At 40.5% G+C, this 17,600-nt stretch overlaps 2 protein-coding genes across 2 annotated transcripts in view; one reads left to right on the top strand and one right to left on the bottom strand.

Moving 5' to 3' along the window:
* LOC110524404 (ephrin type-B receptor 1) overlaps positions 1-17,600 on the bottom strand; it is a 208,988-nt gene that overhangs the window by 114,815 nt on the left and 76,573 nt on the right. The window lies entirely within an intron of this gene.
* Positions 13,182-15,914, top strand: LOC149983559 (uncharacterized). Its single transcript, XM_090236575.1, has 3 exons — positions 13,182-13,295; positions 14,064-14,223; positions 15,393-15,914. Exons 1-3 carry the CDS (start codon positions 13,182-13,184, stop codon positions 15,803-15,805), a joined length of 687 nt encoding a protein of 228 aa, XP_090092701.1. The 3' UTR covers positions 15,806-15,914.

Below are 17,600 nucleotides of genomic sequence, written 5' to 3'. Positions count from 1 at the left end.
ACCCACCCACACACTCTCTCTCTCTCTTTCTCCTATTTAAGTGTGTTCTACTGCATAGTATGTCCAATGAAATGACATTGGCGCCTGACACTGGCTTTGATCAGGGCTCAGGCCAGAACCGGTAGGTGAGCAGGATTAGAGTGGCATGCCACTGCCACCTGACCTGTGAGCCACCAGTGGATGGAGGGATGGAGGAAGAGAGAAAGCAGGAAAAATGAACAGAGATGAAGGGATAGATGGCCGGCCTCCATTAGCTCAGCAGATGGAGGGGATCAGGAGTTCAGGGCTCTGCCTTCCCCTCTGCGCCCTGCAGAGAGCTGCTCATCAGAGGGATAGATACAGCCCAAATGAAGGGGGCAAAGGGTCACACAGTCGTCTGGATCCTGAGATGAGGTACACCATGTTACTGCTATTACAGTCTATATAGGGAGCTCTCTGTCATAACAGTGACTGAGACCACGATGAGAATCAGAGAAAGAGCCAGAGAACGATAGATAGGGAGAAAGAGAGAAAGAGAGTCCCATTGGGCACACATTGGTTGAATCAACATTGTTTCCATGTCATTTCAATGAAATTTGGTTGAACCAACGTGAAATAGACATTGAATTGTGCCCAGTGGGGTGGGTGTGTATGTACAGTACCTTCAGGAAGTATTCATACCCCTTGACCGTTTCCACATTTTGTTGTGTTACAGACTGAATTTTAAATGGATTTAACTGAGATGTTGGGTCAACAATACCCCATACACCAAACATTTCTAAAAACATGTTTTCACTTTGTCATTATGGGGTATTGTGTGTGGATGGGTGAGAATTTTTTGACATTTGATATATTTTGAAATCAGGCTGTAATGCAACAAAATGTGGAATATATCAAGGGATATGAATACTTTCTGAAGGCACTGTACATGCTTGAATGAGTGTGTCAGTGTGGTTGTGTGGCATCGCTTAATCCAGTTGCTTTCAGTCAGAGCTACCTGCCAAATATATTTCCTTGCAGATGAGGCCAGATGGTACCTAATTTGTCAAAAGAAAAGTATGCAATTGATACCGCCACAAACAAGGGAGCAGACAAGCAAATGTCTGTCCTATAATGAGAAATAAAAAGAAAATGATTTGTATGTAAACACACCACACGTAAATTAAGCTTGTTTATCTAATTACAAATGACATTTGAACTTTTTGTGAACTAAAATAAGGGAAAGAACATGGTTATGTTACTGAACCCATTAGTATCAAAGGAATTCTGTCTCTCTTGCCTTACGACCCATTTACAGTAAACCCCTGTACAAATACTCACCACACAACTAGCACCCCTCCACCCCCATCAGCCCAGGGAAACTGGTCCAGCTTTTAGAGGCTATACAATTCAGTGCTCCATTTGACACTACAGCTGGCCCATGAATAATTACTGTAGTGCAAGGCTATGACACATGGCAACAGAAGGAATAAGCAAATGCATTTTGTAGAGACAACATTCCTCCCCCAAAAAACTCCACTCTGCTGCTCATTGGCTAAATAAGTGCCCAAGCTAGGGAGGTAGGAATCTTTAATGGACTGTCTCTCCGTCCACAAACCCCAGGAGGGCCCCAGTCTTGTTGATGTCCACAGCAGGGATGCCCAGGGGCCCAAACTGAATCACAAACAAACAAAAACACGTGCCTGCACTTCAAAAACATGCCTCGCGGATATTAGTACCCGCTAGCACGCTCCGAGACATACAGGCACGTTCCATTACACTACACGCTATCTACTAGTCTCCTAGACTACACGCAATCACACTCTCAGCTGGGTGCCACACACAACTTCAATTATTCAACACTAGCCCAGTTTGAGCCCAGTGTGGGTCATCATTTTCAGTGTTTCATCACATCCTTACCTTTCACATATACTCATTACACATCAAACTGAATGTAGGGAAGTGGGTCAAATTTTCTAATTGTATCTACTTCCTCTATGCTAATGACAGGGTGGCAGATCACAGAATCATAAAATAGTTCATGAAGGTTTCAATGATGCTATTGTTAAATTAAGCCCACCAGGTGCAATGAATGGACACCAACTTCACCACGCATCCAACTTACCTCTAAGTTGTTTTATTTCACCTTAATTTAACCAGGTAGGCCAGTTAAGAACAAGTTCTCATTCACAACTGCGCCCTGGCCAAGATAAAGCAAAGCAGTGCAACACAAACAACAACACAGAGTTAGACATGGAATAAACAAACGCGCAGTCAATAACACAATAGAAAAAGTCTATATAGGGTGTGTGCAAATGTTGTGAGGAGGTAAGGCAATAAATAGGCCATAGTAGCGAAGTAATTACAATTTAGCAAATGAACACGAGTGATAGATGTGCAGATGATGATGTGCAAGTAGAAATACTGATGTGCAAAAGAGCAAAACAGTCAATAAAAACAATATGGGGATGAGGTAGGTAGATTGGATGGGCTATTTACAGATGGGCTGTGTACAGCTGCAGCGATAGGTAAGCTGCTCAGATAGCTGATGCTTAAAGTTATTGAGGGAGATATAAGTCTCCAACTTCAGCGATTTTTGCAATTCGTTCTAGTCATTAGCAGCAGAGAACTGGAAGTAAAGGTAGCCAAAGGAGGTGTTGGCTTTGGGGATGACCAGTAAGATATACCTGCTGGGGCGGGTGCTACGGTGGGTGTTGTTATGGTTACCAGTGAGCTGAGATAAGGGGGAGCTTTAACTTATAGATGACCTGGAGCCAGTGGGTCTGGCGACGAGAGAATACAGGTCGCAGTGATGGGTGGTATATGGGGCTTTGGTGACTAAATGGATGGCACTGTGATAGGCTGCATCCAGTTTGCTGAGTAAAGTGTTGGAGGCTATTTTTTAAATGACATCGCTGAAGTCGAGGATCGGTAGGATAGTCAGTTTTACGAGGGTATGTTTGGCAGCTTAATTGAAGGAGGCTTTGTTGCGAAATTGGAAGCAAATTCTAGATTTCATATTGGATTGGAGATGTTTGATAAGAGTCTGGAAGGAGAGTTTACAGTCTAGCCAGACACCTAGGTATTTGTAGTTGTCCACACATTAAGTCAGAACGGTCCAGAGTAGTGATGCTGGTCGGGCGGGCTGGTACAGGCAGCGATCGGTTGAAAAGCATGCATTTAGTTTTACTAGCAGTTGGAGGCCACGGAAGGAGTGTTGTATGGCATTGAAGCTTGTTTGGAGGTTTGTTAACACAGTGTCCAAAGAAGGGCCATATGTATACAGAATTGTGTCGTCTGCGTAGAGGTGGATCAGGGAATTACCCGCAGCAAGAGCGGCATCGTTGATATATACAGAGAAAAGAGTCGTCCCGAAAATTGAACCCTGTGGCAACCCCATAGAGACTGCCAGAGGTCCGGACAACAGGCCCTCCGATTTGACACACTGAACTCTATCTGACAAGTAGTTGGGGAACCAGGCAAGGCAGTTATTTGAGAAACAAAGGCTGATGAGTCTGTCGATAAGAATAGGGTGATTGACAGAGATGAAGACGGCTGCACAGTACTGTCTTATATTAATGGCGGTGATGATATCGTTTATTACCTTGAGCGTGGCTGAGGTGCACCCATCACCAGCTCAGAAACCGGATTGCACAGCGGAGAAGGTACGGTGGGATTCGAAATGGTCAGTGATCTGTTTGTTAACTTGGCTTTTGAGGACTTTAGAAAGACAGGGCAGGATGGATATAGGTCTGTAACAGTTTGGCTCTAGAGTGTCACCCCCTTTGAAGAGGGGGATGACCGTGGCAGCTTTCCAATCTTTAGGGATCTCGGACAATATGAAAGAGAGGTTGAACAGACTGGTAATAGGGGTTGCAACAATGGCAGCGGAGAATTTTAGAAAGAGAGGGTCCAGATTGTCTAGCCCAGCTGATTTGTACGGGTCCAGGTTTTGCAGCTCTTTCAGAACATCTGCTATCTGGATTTGTTCGAAGGAGAAGCTGGGGAGGCTTGGGCAAGTAGCTGTGGGGGGCGCGGAGCTGTGGCCGCGGTAAGGGTAGCCAGGAGGAAAGCATGGCCAGCCGTAGAGAAATGCTTCTTGAAATTCTCGATTATTGTGGATTTATCGGTGGTGACAGTGTTTCCTAGCCTCAGTGCAATGGGCAGCTGGGAGGAGGTGCTCTTATTCTCCATGGACTTTACAGTGTCCCAAAACTTTTTGGAGTTAGAGCTACAGGATGCAAATTTCTGTTTGAAAAAGCTAGCCTTTGCTTTCCTGACTGACTGTGTGTATTGGTTCCTGACTTCCCTGAACAGTTGCATATCGCAGGGACTATTCGATGCTAGTGCAGTCCGCCACAGGATGTTTTTGTGCTGGTCGAGGGCAGTCAGGTCTGGAGTGAACCAAGGGCTATTTCTGTTCTTAGTTCTAAAAGGGGCATGCTTATTTAAGATGGTGAGGAAATTACATTTAAAGAATGACAAGGCATCCTCTACTGACAGAATGTCAATATCCTTCCAGGATACCCGGGCCAGGATGATTGGAAATACCTGCTTGTAGAAGTGTTTTTGGGAGCGTTTGACAGTGATGAGGGGTGGTCGTTTGACCGCGGACCCATAGCAGATTCAGGCAATGAGGCAGTGATCGCTGAGATCCTGATTGAAAACAGCAGAGGTGTATTTGGAGGGCAAGTTGGTCAGGCTAATATCTATGAGGGTGCCCATGTTTACGGATTTAGAGTTGTACCTGGTGAGTTCCTTGATAATTTTTGTGAGATTGAGGGCATCTAGCTTAGATTGTAGGACTGCCGGGGTGTTAAGCATAACCCAGTTTAAGTCACCTAACAGAATGAACTCTGAAGATAGATGGCTATCTCTGCAGTAGATTGCAATTCCTACCCCTTTGGTAGTTCTATCTTGATGGAAAATGCTGTAGTTGGGAATGGAAATCTCAGAATTTTTGGTGGCCTTCCTAAGCCAGGATTCAGACACGGCAAGGACATCAGGGTTGGCGGGGGTGTGCTAAAGCAGTGAGTAAAACAAACTTAGGGAGGAGGCTTCTGATGTTAACATGCATGAAACCAAGGCTTTCACGGTTACAGAAGTCAACAAATGAGAGTGCCTGGGGACACGCAGGACCTTGGGTGAACCTCCATATCACCCGAGGCACAGAGGAGGAGTAGGATGAGGGTACGGCTAAAGGCTATCAAAACTGGTTGTCTAGTGCTTTGGGGACAAAGAATAAAAGGAGCAGATTTCTGGGCGTGGTAGGAAAGATTCTGGGAATAATGCACAGACAGGGGTATGGTAGGCTGCGGGTACAGTGGAGTTAAACCTAGGTATTGAGTGACGATAAGAGGGGTTGCATCTCGGGATGCACTATTTATGCTGGGTGAGGTCACTGCATGTGTTTGAGGTGGGACAAAAGAGGTATCTGAGGCATGTTGAGTGGGACTAGGGGCTCCGCAGTGAACTAAAAGAATGATAACTCTCCTAAACAACAGTATACAAGGCATATTGACATTGGCAGCAGGGTAGCCTAGTGGTTAGAGCGTTGGACTAGTGACCGGAAGGTTGCAAGTTCAAACCCCCGAGCTGACAAGGTACAAATCTGTTGTTCTGCCCCTGAACAGGCAGTTAACTAGGCCGTCATTGAAAATAAGAATTTGTTCTTAACTGACTTGCCTGGTAAAATAAAAAATGTAAAAATTAGAGAGACATAAAGCGAGGCATAAATCAAAGGTGTTGATTGGGAGAGCTAGCTAAGGCAACAATAGGTAAAACAACAACATCTAATTAAGGTCAAGTAGCCCTTTTATAAGAGTTTTTGCATTGAAAAGCTATGAAAACCCAATCTGCACCAGCATGACGAGCAAGACAATCTGTACTGGGCTCCTGACGGGAAGGAAGGCGGGGAGAGTAGTGTGGTGCCTGGAGCGCTCTATCTCGCCTGGTAGGTGGAGTGGAAAAACACTCACACTGAGATGGATGGCCCAGAGAGACATAGTGCATTCATCCACTCCTCCCAGGTCCAACAGAGGGACGTGTGGATCCACTCATCCCAGACTGGGAGCCTCCTCTGAGGCCTACAGCCCACCAGAGCCGGCCCCTGAGAGACGGAGCTCCGCATCACCACCATACTACAGCCCCTGTCGAGCTCTGTCTTTCAGTCATTAGGCGGCTCATACTAACTCTCCATCAGTCAGTCCCTGAGTCCTAGACGCACACCGCACACTGAATGAACACATTTGCTTTGCACAGAAAGACACATGCAAATGCAAACAAACAGTGACGAGAGAGGTTTGAAGAGGAATCCTTGACAGTTGTACAGAAGAACAGTGGGTGAAGGTAGAGAGAAACTGAGAGCAAGCGAGACAGAGACATGAAGGAGAGGGAGGGTGGGGGGCAGAGAGCAAGACTGTTGCCATGGTGAAACAGCAGTCTATGTGCTGGCAGATTGAATAAATGACCTTGACCTTGTCATCTCATTTAAATACAAAATCTCTGTTTTGTCTGAAGGCCCCCCCAGATCTCATTTCAATTACCCGTCCTTGCCGTTCTGCGAATGCTACGCACGCACCTGTCTGCTTTTTCCAACCCTTGTGATCCGACAGCACATTCACAATTTAAAACAGCCCTATCAAAGAAGAGAGAGAGAGAAAAAAAAATCTGTTAGAATAGAAGAGCAGAGCGAAGGCGGTTTTAAAGTCAGGGCCACGCTCTCTGTGGAGCAGACAGCCAAGGCCACAGAATGACACTGAGGAGGACATCCACAGAACAGAACCGAGGCTGCCAGGGTCTTCGAAGCTGAGCTGCCCGGAACTTCACACGTCTCAGTTCCATGTCTCCCTGGGCCAGGCTCCGATTTCACTCTGTAGTAGCCCCACTGTTCACCAGATTTGCTAGAGCCTTCAGAAGTCACAGCTAGATTAGAAACCATCTTGTGTCACCCGCGGACAAATTGTGTAACAAAACAATGTTTGGCATTCTTCTTTTACTTAAAAAAAATAATAATACTACCCACCCACCCGAGCATCTCATCCCCTTCGTTTCTCTCATCCCCTCTCTCCCCAGGCCACTCCCTGAACTGAAACATTGGAGCATTCGCTTGTTCAAAGAGAATCTTTTCAAACAGGTGACGTTTGTGGGCAGCCTCACCAGGTGGTCTTGGATGCAAAGCAAGGCAGTGGGGGATCAATAATTTGTCTCTCTCAGTGAGAGGGATGTTCTGTGCCAAGTCACACAGACACAGTCTGCACGCAAGACACACAGACAAACACTCACGCCAGACCTGGGTTCAAATGCATGTGAATTTGGTTATTTATTATATAAATACTTTTATTTATATTTGAGTATTTTCAAAAAAAATTGCCCAAATTAACTACGTATATTGGCAGTATATGAAAGTATTTTCTAATAATTTCCTAAAAAGCAGACTTTTCAAACAGACCTGGGTTCAAATGCATGGGAGTATTTATTTGCATTTGAAAATACACAGTATTTGAGTGTTTTCAAATACATGCCAATACTTTCCAAATATATGGCAAAATAGAATCAAACCGGATGGTCTTCAGAGATAGATGGGAGGGGTTGATGGTAGCTGAAGGATGGGATTAAAAACAAACAAAATATAACTATAGTAAAATACATTGTGTCCATAAAATGTATATTATACACAATTAGGGCTGCGGTGGTAGGGTTATGCAAAAGTTTGGACACACCTACTCATTCCAAGGTTTTCTTTTTTTTTTACTATTTTATACATTGTTGAATAATAGTGAAGACATCAAAACTATGTGGAATCATGTAGTAACCAAAATAGTGTTAAAACAAATCAAAATACATTTTATATTTTATAATAGCCACCCTTTGCCTTGATGACAGCTTTGCATACTCTTGGCATCCTCTCAACCAGCTTCGTGACGTAGTCACCTGGAATGCATTTCAATTAGCCCTATATAGCCCTATTTGGTACAAGACCAAGTCCATATTATGGCAAGAACAGTTCAAATAAGTAAAGAGAAACGACAGTCCATCATTACTTTAAGACATGAAGGTCAGTCAATCAGGAAAATTTCAACAACTTTTAAAGTTTCTTCAAGTGCAGTTTTAAAAACCATCAAGCTCTATGATGAAACTGGCTCTCATGAGGACCGCCACAGGAAAGGAACATGTTACAGAGGATAAGTTCATTAGAAATTGCAGCCCAAATAAATGCTTCACAGAGTTCAAGTAACAGACACATCTCAACATCAACTGTTCAGAGGAGACTGCTTAAATCAGGCCTTCGTGGTCGAATTGCTGCAAAGAAAGCACTACTATAGGACAACAATAAGAAGAAGAGACTTGCTTGGGCCAAGAAACAAGAGCAATGGACATTGGACAGGTGAAAATCTGTAGTTTGATCTGATGAGTCCAAATTTGAGATAGTTGGTTCCAGCCGCCGTGTCTTTGTGAGATGCAGAGTAGGTGAACGGATGATCTCTGCATGTGTGGTTCCCACCATAAAGCATGGAGGAGGTGTGATTGCGTGGGGGTGATTTTCTGGTGACATTGTCAGTGATTTATTTAGAATTCAAGGCACACTTAACCAGCATGGCTACCACAGCATTCTGCAGTGATATGCCTTCCCATCTGGTTTGCGTTTAGTGGGACTATCATTTGTTTTTCAACAGGACAATGACCCAAAACACACCTCCAGGCTGTGTAAGGGCTATTTGACCAACACTGGAAAATACGTTTGGGGATTAAGTCAAAATAACTTATTTCATCTATTCAAGTCAACTAAATGTGCAAAATGTGTTGATTTGAAAAATCATGTTAAGTTGACTTCAACTCAATAAAAGCTGTAAACACAAAAAATAAATGTCAGTTAACAAAGACCAAAATGCACAGTCAACTTTCAAATCAGAACTAATAAGTCAAATAAACTAAAACAAGATCCAGTGTTAATTTATAGGCGGCGGCATCATTTCAGGAAGTGGCTTGATCAAGTCCATGCTTCGGCAACTCCTATACTGCATTCAACAGTTTTCTAAGTTGGAGTGAGTAGCTTGGCAAAAGGTGAGTATTTCCTATTAAACAATACAACTACTAGCATGCTATTTACCTACTTGGTAACCTACACTGTATAAATATTTATTGGGAAAGTTAACAAGTGCCCTTTATAAAAATGATGATAACTTTTCAACACAATAATAGCAAGGACATTAGCCAGTATGTCACATGCTAGCTAGCTGGTTAGCACCACACCCACACACTACATGTTAAAATTGTAATTTTGGTTAAATTTAGAAAGAAAAACTGATATTTGGCTACGTTTGGCAAATAGTATTTTACTATCAGTTTAAATTGGATTACTTGTGCAATTCTATGAGTTAGTGATGGGCATTCAGGCTCTTTTCAGTGAGCCAGCTTGTTTGGCTCAACTCACTAAAAAGAGACGGCTCTATTGGCTCCCAAAAGGCACTTTAAAAAATATATGTTTTGTATTTTTTCAAGTCAAACAGTTTGTGATAATTTGACTATGACTGGTGTTAAAATAATTCAAATTAAATTATGAAATGAAATCATACTCTACCTTAACCACCATGTATTTAACAATCCATTGGTTTGTTATGAAAAAGAATGCTATTAAATATTTGCATTTAAAGTATAACTTTTAATGTATATAAACAAAGCGCATAGAAATCTAACCATTCAAAATTAATACAATCTGAACAGCATAATAGAATATTGCACCATATCAAATAAAAATAAATAACAATTGCAAAACTCCAGCATCCCACAAATGGAAATAAATGTAAAAAATAAGGTTGCTATTACACATGTGCATTTAAAGTCTAACTTTTTAAATATATATAAACAAAGTGCATATAAATGTAACAAATCAAAACGAATACAATCTGAACAACATAATAATAGCATATTGCACCATATCAAAGAAAAATAAATAACAATGTGCAAAACTGCAGCATCCCACTTAAAACATTAAACTGGTCCCTCTTTTCTCTCTCTTCTTTATTGCCATGTTATTACCAGCAGCACACAGCAATGCTGACGATATTTTGCTTTTATGCGAGATTTGAGGGGCTCCTCCAAATAGGATCGGACCTCCAGTATGGCATCTGCTGAGGGATTCCTTCGCACTGTTACTGTGCTCTCTCGTCAAATAGCATCCAAACAGCAGATGTTTGTGGCACTCCTGCTGGTACTTCTGCTCCACCTGATCCCTCTTCTTCCTGTTGCCCTGGTGCCTGAGCCAGCTGACTGCTGGGGCTGTCCCTCCCTGCTGCTGAGGTTATTCTTTGAAGAGCCTCATCAATCGCTCTTGCATCACTGACGGCTAACTTCTTAAACCTGGGGTCAAGTGCAGCGGTTTCTGATAGCACGTGATTGTATTCCATTCTGTGGAACTTTCTGTCCATTCATGAACATCGGGTGTCCATCAACTCTGTCACATGTACTGTGGTTACATTTGCTTCTCTCTGGCGGCTGGCTGTGATTCGCTGCAGACCCTTACACAGGAGTATCATTTTTGAGGCTGTCACATAGCTGAAAAGAGAGAACAGTAACTTATTAGTTCAGGTTCATGTTCATGTTTTGTCTACTGATACTACATTCTCATCTACTGCTCATATACATATATAATGACAATGGCCAGGGTAGAGATGATGGTATCCTTTGACTCAAGAAACCGCTTCAACATATAAAATATTGAATTCCACCTTGTACTGCAGTCTTGTTTAGGCCTCAGCTCAGGCATCCCCATCTGGCGTTGTGTAGACTTAGTTTTTCAGCACCTACTGTGCTCCTGTGGAAGTATTCCTCAGCGGCTTTCACTTTGTCCACAGTGGGCTTCCTCACCTTTAGAGCATCTCGAACAATCAGGTTGATTGTTAACACAACAGACCACTTTTCCATCTACTTGCCATTCTCTGGCCACTCTCAACAGTTCCTCTAGCAAGTTCTCTGAGGTGTGTCTGACGCTGAACTCAAAGCAGTCCAGAAGATAGCTAGACATCGAAAAATCTACAATGAAGTGACATGTAACCGAGCATGTAAGAAGTGGTTACCCTTGATGTCCAACAGTCAGTGGTAAGACAAACTGCAGTAGCTTGTTGGAATCTTTCCCACACTGACGCCTGTGTTTTCTCGTACAGTTGTGGAATAAGTGATTTTGAAAGGGTTTTCCTGCTTGGAATTGTGTACATTGGTTTTAGACTATTGCTATAATTTCTAAAACCTCTGTCCTCCACGAAGACTGCATTGCTGTGGGTCGCGGAGTAGGCCTACTTGACTGAGTGGATACATCTCCACGTGTGGAGGTGCTTGCTCCACCACTATCACTAGCAGGACCGCTAGTTTCTCGAAGCTCCGCTACAGCTAGCTTCACAGTTGGGTGGACAGTTTGCATATGCCGATGTAGGTTGTGCGTAGAACCGGATTTATATGAGATTTTGTTTTGGCAAATTCTACACTGTGTGCTAACATTGTCTACATTATTAAAATGCATCCAAATGCTACTGTGCTTCCAACTCATTTTCCAGCTGTTGTTTTCACACCTGTCCTTCCTCTCTCTCCTCGGCTGCTAAGTGACTGTGAGTGAGTTGGCTAGGCATCTTTGGTTCATTGGTTGACAATGTGTGTCTGTCTGAACAACAGGTGAGGCTGTTTGTCTGCTCAGACTGTCAGAACTAATTTGTGCACTTGAGCATTTAGGCCTATCTTATTTTATTATTATTTTTGTTCTTTGAATTAGCTAATTCTATTAATTTAAATATTTTGATTATTCATATCTTCATTTTTTAAATGTTTTTATAAATAGATTTGGCTCTTCTGGTATGTGAGCCGGCTCCCAACGTTCACCTACAAGAGCCCACTCTTAGAGCCGACTCGCTCGCGAATGACCCCTCACTACTATGTGTACTGTAGTATAATTGCAGCAAAGCTTGCTGTAATCATGCTGTTAAATAGTACCGCTCTAGCCAGCAGCACACATGGCGCCAAATTGCACCCATGCTGACTAACTTGTCATTTGTTTGATAGTTTATTTTAGTTTATTTTAGTTCAGTTTATTTTACTACTTGTATAACAGTAGCTAGCTACAAAAGCCAACTGTAGCTATGCTTGTAGTTACAATTACTATTAGATTGGGTGGTAATGAGCTGTTATCAGTTTATTTTACTATTGTGGTTGTATTCAGTGACTTGCTAGCCAAACATCAGATATGGGTTATGTAGCTAACTAAATTCTCCATGGTATGTTGTGGCATTTAGCTAATATGCTGTTAGCTAGCATCGCGCTATTTAGCATGGTGTTAGCTAGCATAGTGTTAGTTAGGACACGTGGCCGAATTTGCACATGTGCTGGTTAGTTAGTGTGTTTAGTTAGCATGGCGCTAGATAGCCTGTGGTCGGAATTGCAAATGTGCTGATAAAAGCTGCTTGTTGGCTATTTTGGAAATAGTTTGACAACCTGCATAACAGTACAACGGAAAGATGTTTGCTAGCCATGCTTCTAGTTAGTATTAGGTTTAAAACCCTTATTTTTTCCAAAATGTTAGATTTAAAAACCTAGCTAAGAATATTCTAATGATTAAATATCCTAATCTTGCAAGTAGTAATGTTAGCATATATTTTGTTATTTTACAATTGTTAGTTTGGGTGTAATGAAATGTTATTAAACAAACCATGTTATAAAAATGAACTTTGCAGTTAGTAAACAGGTTTACCTAGACAGCACTTAAATCTTGAATTCATCAATTTCAGAATAATGTTAATAATTAACACATTAACTAAAGTGAATAAAAATGTTTACGTAAACATTATTTTTTAGATTCTTGGAAATCCAAAAGCATTCATCCGTCAATGGATGAAGTGGAACCATAAGTACTGCAGATTTGACACATCAAATCAATGCATCCTTATTAGACATTACAAATTGAAGCTTGGACATTATGCAATACCTGCCCATTACCATGAATCCATCAAGACTGTCCGTGCACCTTGTAAAACAGAAATAGCACTCAAGAAGCATTTGACTCAACATCGAAGAAATGTTCATGAAACAGTTACTGCTTGCATAAAATGTGACCTTTGTCATTTTTCTGAGCCCTGTAATGTTAAGCAGTACTTTTCTCATTTGAGAAGAAATTTCAACAATAAGGATTATATGCAAGAAGAGATTCAGAAAATAACTGGGTAACTGTTGATGCAGAAATGATGACTACTTTCTCATTAAGAAGAAAGGAGATTGTGGAAGATGAGCCCCTTGTGATTGACATCAAATCTAGATGGCCCGCGCTGTTCAGACAGATAACTGCTTATTTAAAATCTGCAAATGGTCCAATAAGATTTTCTGTGATTGTTGAAATTAATAATATACACAGTTTCTCATACTTCAAGAGCTTGACTCTCAGACTTTTGTGCATTTTGAGATGAAGGTGATTAGAGGACACAAGAAACTACATAAGTTATTAATGTAATATTCTTTCCAAAAACGTATTCCTTTTATCTGTAGTGCTCTAAGGCTGGGTGTAAAAATCATAACTCTGACTGCTTATAGGTCACACAAATGCAGGGTTCTATACAGTGTAAGTGTATCACTCATTTTTTAAAGTAAATTATGGCTATAAACCTTTGTTGTTTTCAAAGTATTTCTGTCATTTAGTTTCATAGATTGACTTGAATCTCTTAACTTTATTTAACAATGAGGGCAGTGGCAGTCACAGGCTGTCATAGATACATTTGAAATTATCCCAACTGAGACTTTGCTAGTTTATGTTTCCATGTTTCCTAGCTATGTATATTTTAAATCACATGCTTCTGGGTTTTCAGTTTTAGTTTCAGTTTAAACTGCAATATATATTTCCCCCAAATCAGTATAAGTACTGTACTCCATTACCATGGTAACCATTTGGTCTGAAAGTAGCAGCGGATAATTTTAATCACTTTCCTACATTAAATGTTATGTTTTGTAGCAATGTAATTGGCTATTTTGCTTGATGGCCTTAGTGCCCTGGCTGATTGTTTTGGTGCGCTGGCAGATTGGGCACTCCCTTGTCCCTAAAATTCCTTCCCTGGTATGTTATGCTCTTCAAACAGGTTGCTCTGGAGTTCATGAGACTGGTGTCTGTGGACCTCAAGAAGACATGTTATGAAGGCCTGGACAGTCATCTTTCCAAGCTCCTTGAATTCTACCGGGCCAAGAGTGGTGGAGGGATGGAGCTAAAACACCTGATGGACAGTCTTGATAAAGACGTAGGTTCGATTATATTGATATTAAAGTATTCTGTACAGTTATTACCTTCATTCTGGTGTATTGATAATTGCTACTTTTTTAAATACACATCAATATTGGGGATGAGACCTTATCATTGAAAACCACATGAATAATGTCGTAAAACAGTAAATTGTGCTTTTGTTGTTAGAGTTCCAATCAAAGGAAGAGAGCGGCTGTGCTCCATGGCTTGCCATACTTACTGCGAGAAGACCTAACATATTTTTTGAAGACATATGAGGTATGCAACCTTTCACCATAACCTTATGCTTTCTCCCAGAGAGGGACATTTCCTATGAATCATGATGCACTGTAACGTTCAATGGAGTCAAGTTGAATGTCTGTCACCATGGGGCGGCAGGGTAGCCTAGTGGTTAGAGCATTGGACTAGTAACTGAAAGGTTGCAAGTTCAAATCCCCGAGCTGACAAGGTCGTTCTGCCCCTGAACAGGCAGTTAAACCCACTGTTCCTAGGCCGTCATTGAAAATAAGAATTTGTTCTTAACTGACTTGCCTAGTTAAATAAATAAAAATCTGAGGTGATTATAACACACAGGCCCAATCAAATGTGAACAACTACAGTATATAAGGACATCTCTTTCAGAAATGAAATGTTTTATATGTTTTACTTTGGCATTTGAACAGGAATTGCAATCAGTTTTGCTTCAACATTGCTCGTCAGTGGGCTTGTGCCGGTCCGTCTTCATACAAACTTTGCATTTTAGGCTGTGCTTTTGTCTAACAAATGAATTGCTTATTGTTGGGAATCATTGTTCTATCGAAATAACTTTTTATATTTTTTAAATATCCAGAAATATAGTTTACAGCTTTTGCAAGCTGGTCATTTAAAAAGAAAGTAGTAGAGGTGGAATTCTACACAGTGCACCTGTAATATAAAGAATGTTGTAGAAAGAGCTGATTGCCAAGCACTAAATGATAGATGAGGCTTTACATGGTTTTCCCCCTCATTTTCAGTGTTGAATGACCATGGACCTTCGCAGCGCTATAGTGGACAATCAATTGTTTTTACAAATGGAAAAAGAACAGACCATGTTTTACCTCAACTAAGAATGCATTCTATCTACACCAGTCATGGTTGACTGACGTGCTTAAGGACCATGCTTGTTTACTGGCACAATGCTCTTGACCACTAGTCTACCTGCCACATCACTTGCCTGCATCAATAAGCAACAGTCCATTTGCAGACAGTGTCACAGAAAATTTGTATTGGAGGATGTTTTGTAGGGCAATGCCTCTAATCTTTGCCTATTTTTGTTCTGATTTTCAGAAGACAACGGATTCTGAAGAAGTCCCCCGCGGAGTGAAAATCGGTATCCTTGTCGTTGTGGATGGAGTTGCAGCAGATGACCCAATACTAGCTGACAATGTGGATGTTGCCCTTGTGATTGAAGAGCAGGTGATCACACATGAACTTCACAATGTCCCAAATGCCTTTGCCACTTTGATTGGGCTTCTTTATTGTCTGAACATGGATTACCCAAAATGTTTGAGGTACACTTTTGAGGTGGTTCAGAAAATGTTATTGAAGATTGGTGCAGAAAACTGAACAGCAAAAGTGCATGGGCTGAAGAACCGTCTTCTTTGTTAAGACAACTATTTGCTGTGTTTTTGTTTTACTCGCAGTAGGTGAGTTAATTCCTCAGACAATGATGCTGTTTTTTGCCTAAATCAGTTTTGGGAAGTCTTAAGTTACCCTATTTTAACGTGTGACCTTCAGTCTACAAAACTACAACCGTCTTTTGTTAGAGACCATTGATTTGCCATCATCTCTTCCCATTAACTACAGTGCATTCTGAAAATGTTTACAGCATGTTAGAAAAAAAAAATCACACTCGACACCAACTTGTCTTAGAAACCATTCTGAAGGTTGTCTATGATCAGTGTTTGAAGTTTTATTTACCGTGCCATAAAACCATGTTTCAATGGTGCCATTTACAAATATGTATGGGTTTATTGGACAGAGGATTTTTTTTAAATGGACAAAACATTTTTTTTTTTTTCTTCTAAATCTTAGCTGAATGGTTAAAAGACCAATTAGTGACAGCAGAATTTGGCTGCCCGTTTAAATGGACCCAAAGACATGCATCTAAAAATATGCATTGTTAGATATTTTTTTTCATGACAATCAAAATGCATTCTAGGGAACAATACAATGTTGCAAATGTATTTGTTTGTTAATACATAGTGTAATAAATGTTCTGAAATACACGATAGGACTATTAAGTTGTCATTACAAGCTAGATGGAATTCATTGATTTCAATGTAAGTTGTTGAATCGATCAATGTACTCTTGATAGTAAATCAATCATTGTAAATATAGTCATTTTAAAATGAAGATAAGCTTTACTAAATCTGAACTTTGTTCAACTGTACATACTGGTTTACATGGTTTATTCGTCAATGTCATTTTGTTGAGTTAGAACAGTGGTTCTCAACTTGCAGGCTGTGGCAAGCTTGTCTGTTATGTCATTAATAGTTTAGTTATTTATGTGTGGCCTGCTTGACTTGCTTGTAGCCACAGTGTAGCACCACCCGCCAAACAGGATGAGAACTCTGTTACAATAATTCAATATGAAGTAGGCTTGACTTAAGTGCATGCTGAATGAACAATAATTGTAAACGGTTAACTCTTAAAATGTGGCTTTAGACAATTCACACTTTAATGTTGTTCAACTTTTATTTCCAGTTATCTAGTTACATGGCCTTGTTCAAGCTCAGAGTACATTACATGTCACAATTTTGTTATGTAGACTTTAAATGTAGTTATGATAACTTTATTAAAAGTTGACATAACAATATAGGGAAAAGATTCAACTCAGAATAGTAAGTTATAGTGGCAAATGGTTAACTCTTTTATACATTGAAGTAACTGGCTTTAGTTCAGATAACTCTAGCTTTAAGTTTGTTTCAACTTGTTATTTCCAGTCATCCAGTTGCGTGGCCTTTTTCAAGCTCAGAGCACTTAACAAAATGGTCTAAGCAAGGATAACGTGACATGTTATGTAAACTTTAAATGTAGTTATGATAACTGTATTACTAGTTACAATAACTTAACTGAAAATTGACTTAACAAAATCTGAAATTATTTCAACTAAAAATGGTTGGTTATACTGAAATGAAGTGGATTTCTATTATTTGTCTATTTTTGTATACTGTCTACTGTCTATTATTTGTCAACAATAAATGTAGCTTTAGTTATTAGAACTCCACATTTATTGTTAACATAAAAGGTTTAAAATGATTCAAATAATATCAAATGAAATTAACAATTTACAAACATCAAATTAACCGCCTATTGTTAGTCAAAATAAATGTAATAAAAGCTAGGATAACGTGAAATG

This window comes from Oncorhynchus mykiss, chromosome 5 (genome assembly GCF_057628025.1).
Source record: "Oncorhynchus mykiss isolate SJ-2025 chromosome 5, ASM5762802v1, whole genome shotgun sequence".
NCBI classification, from domain to species: domain Eukaryota; kingdom Metazoa; phylum Chordata; class Actinopteri; order Salmoniformes; family Salmonidae; genus Oncorhynchus; species Oncorhynchus mykiss.
This window is presented reverse-complemented; position numbering and strand designations above follow the sequence as displayed.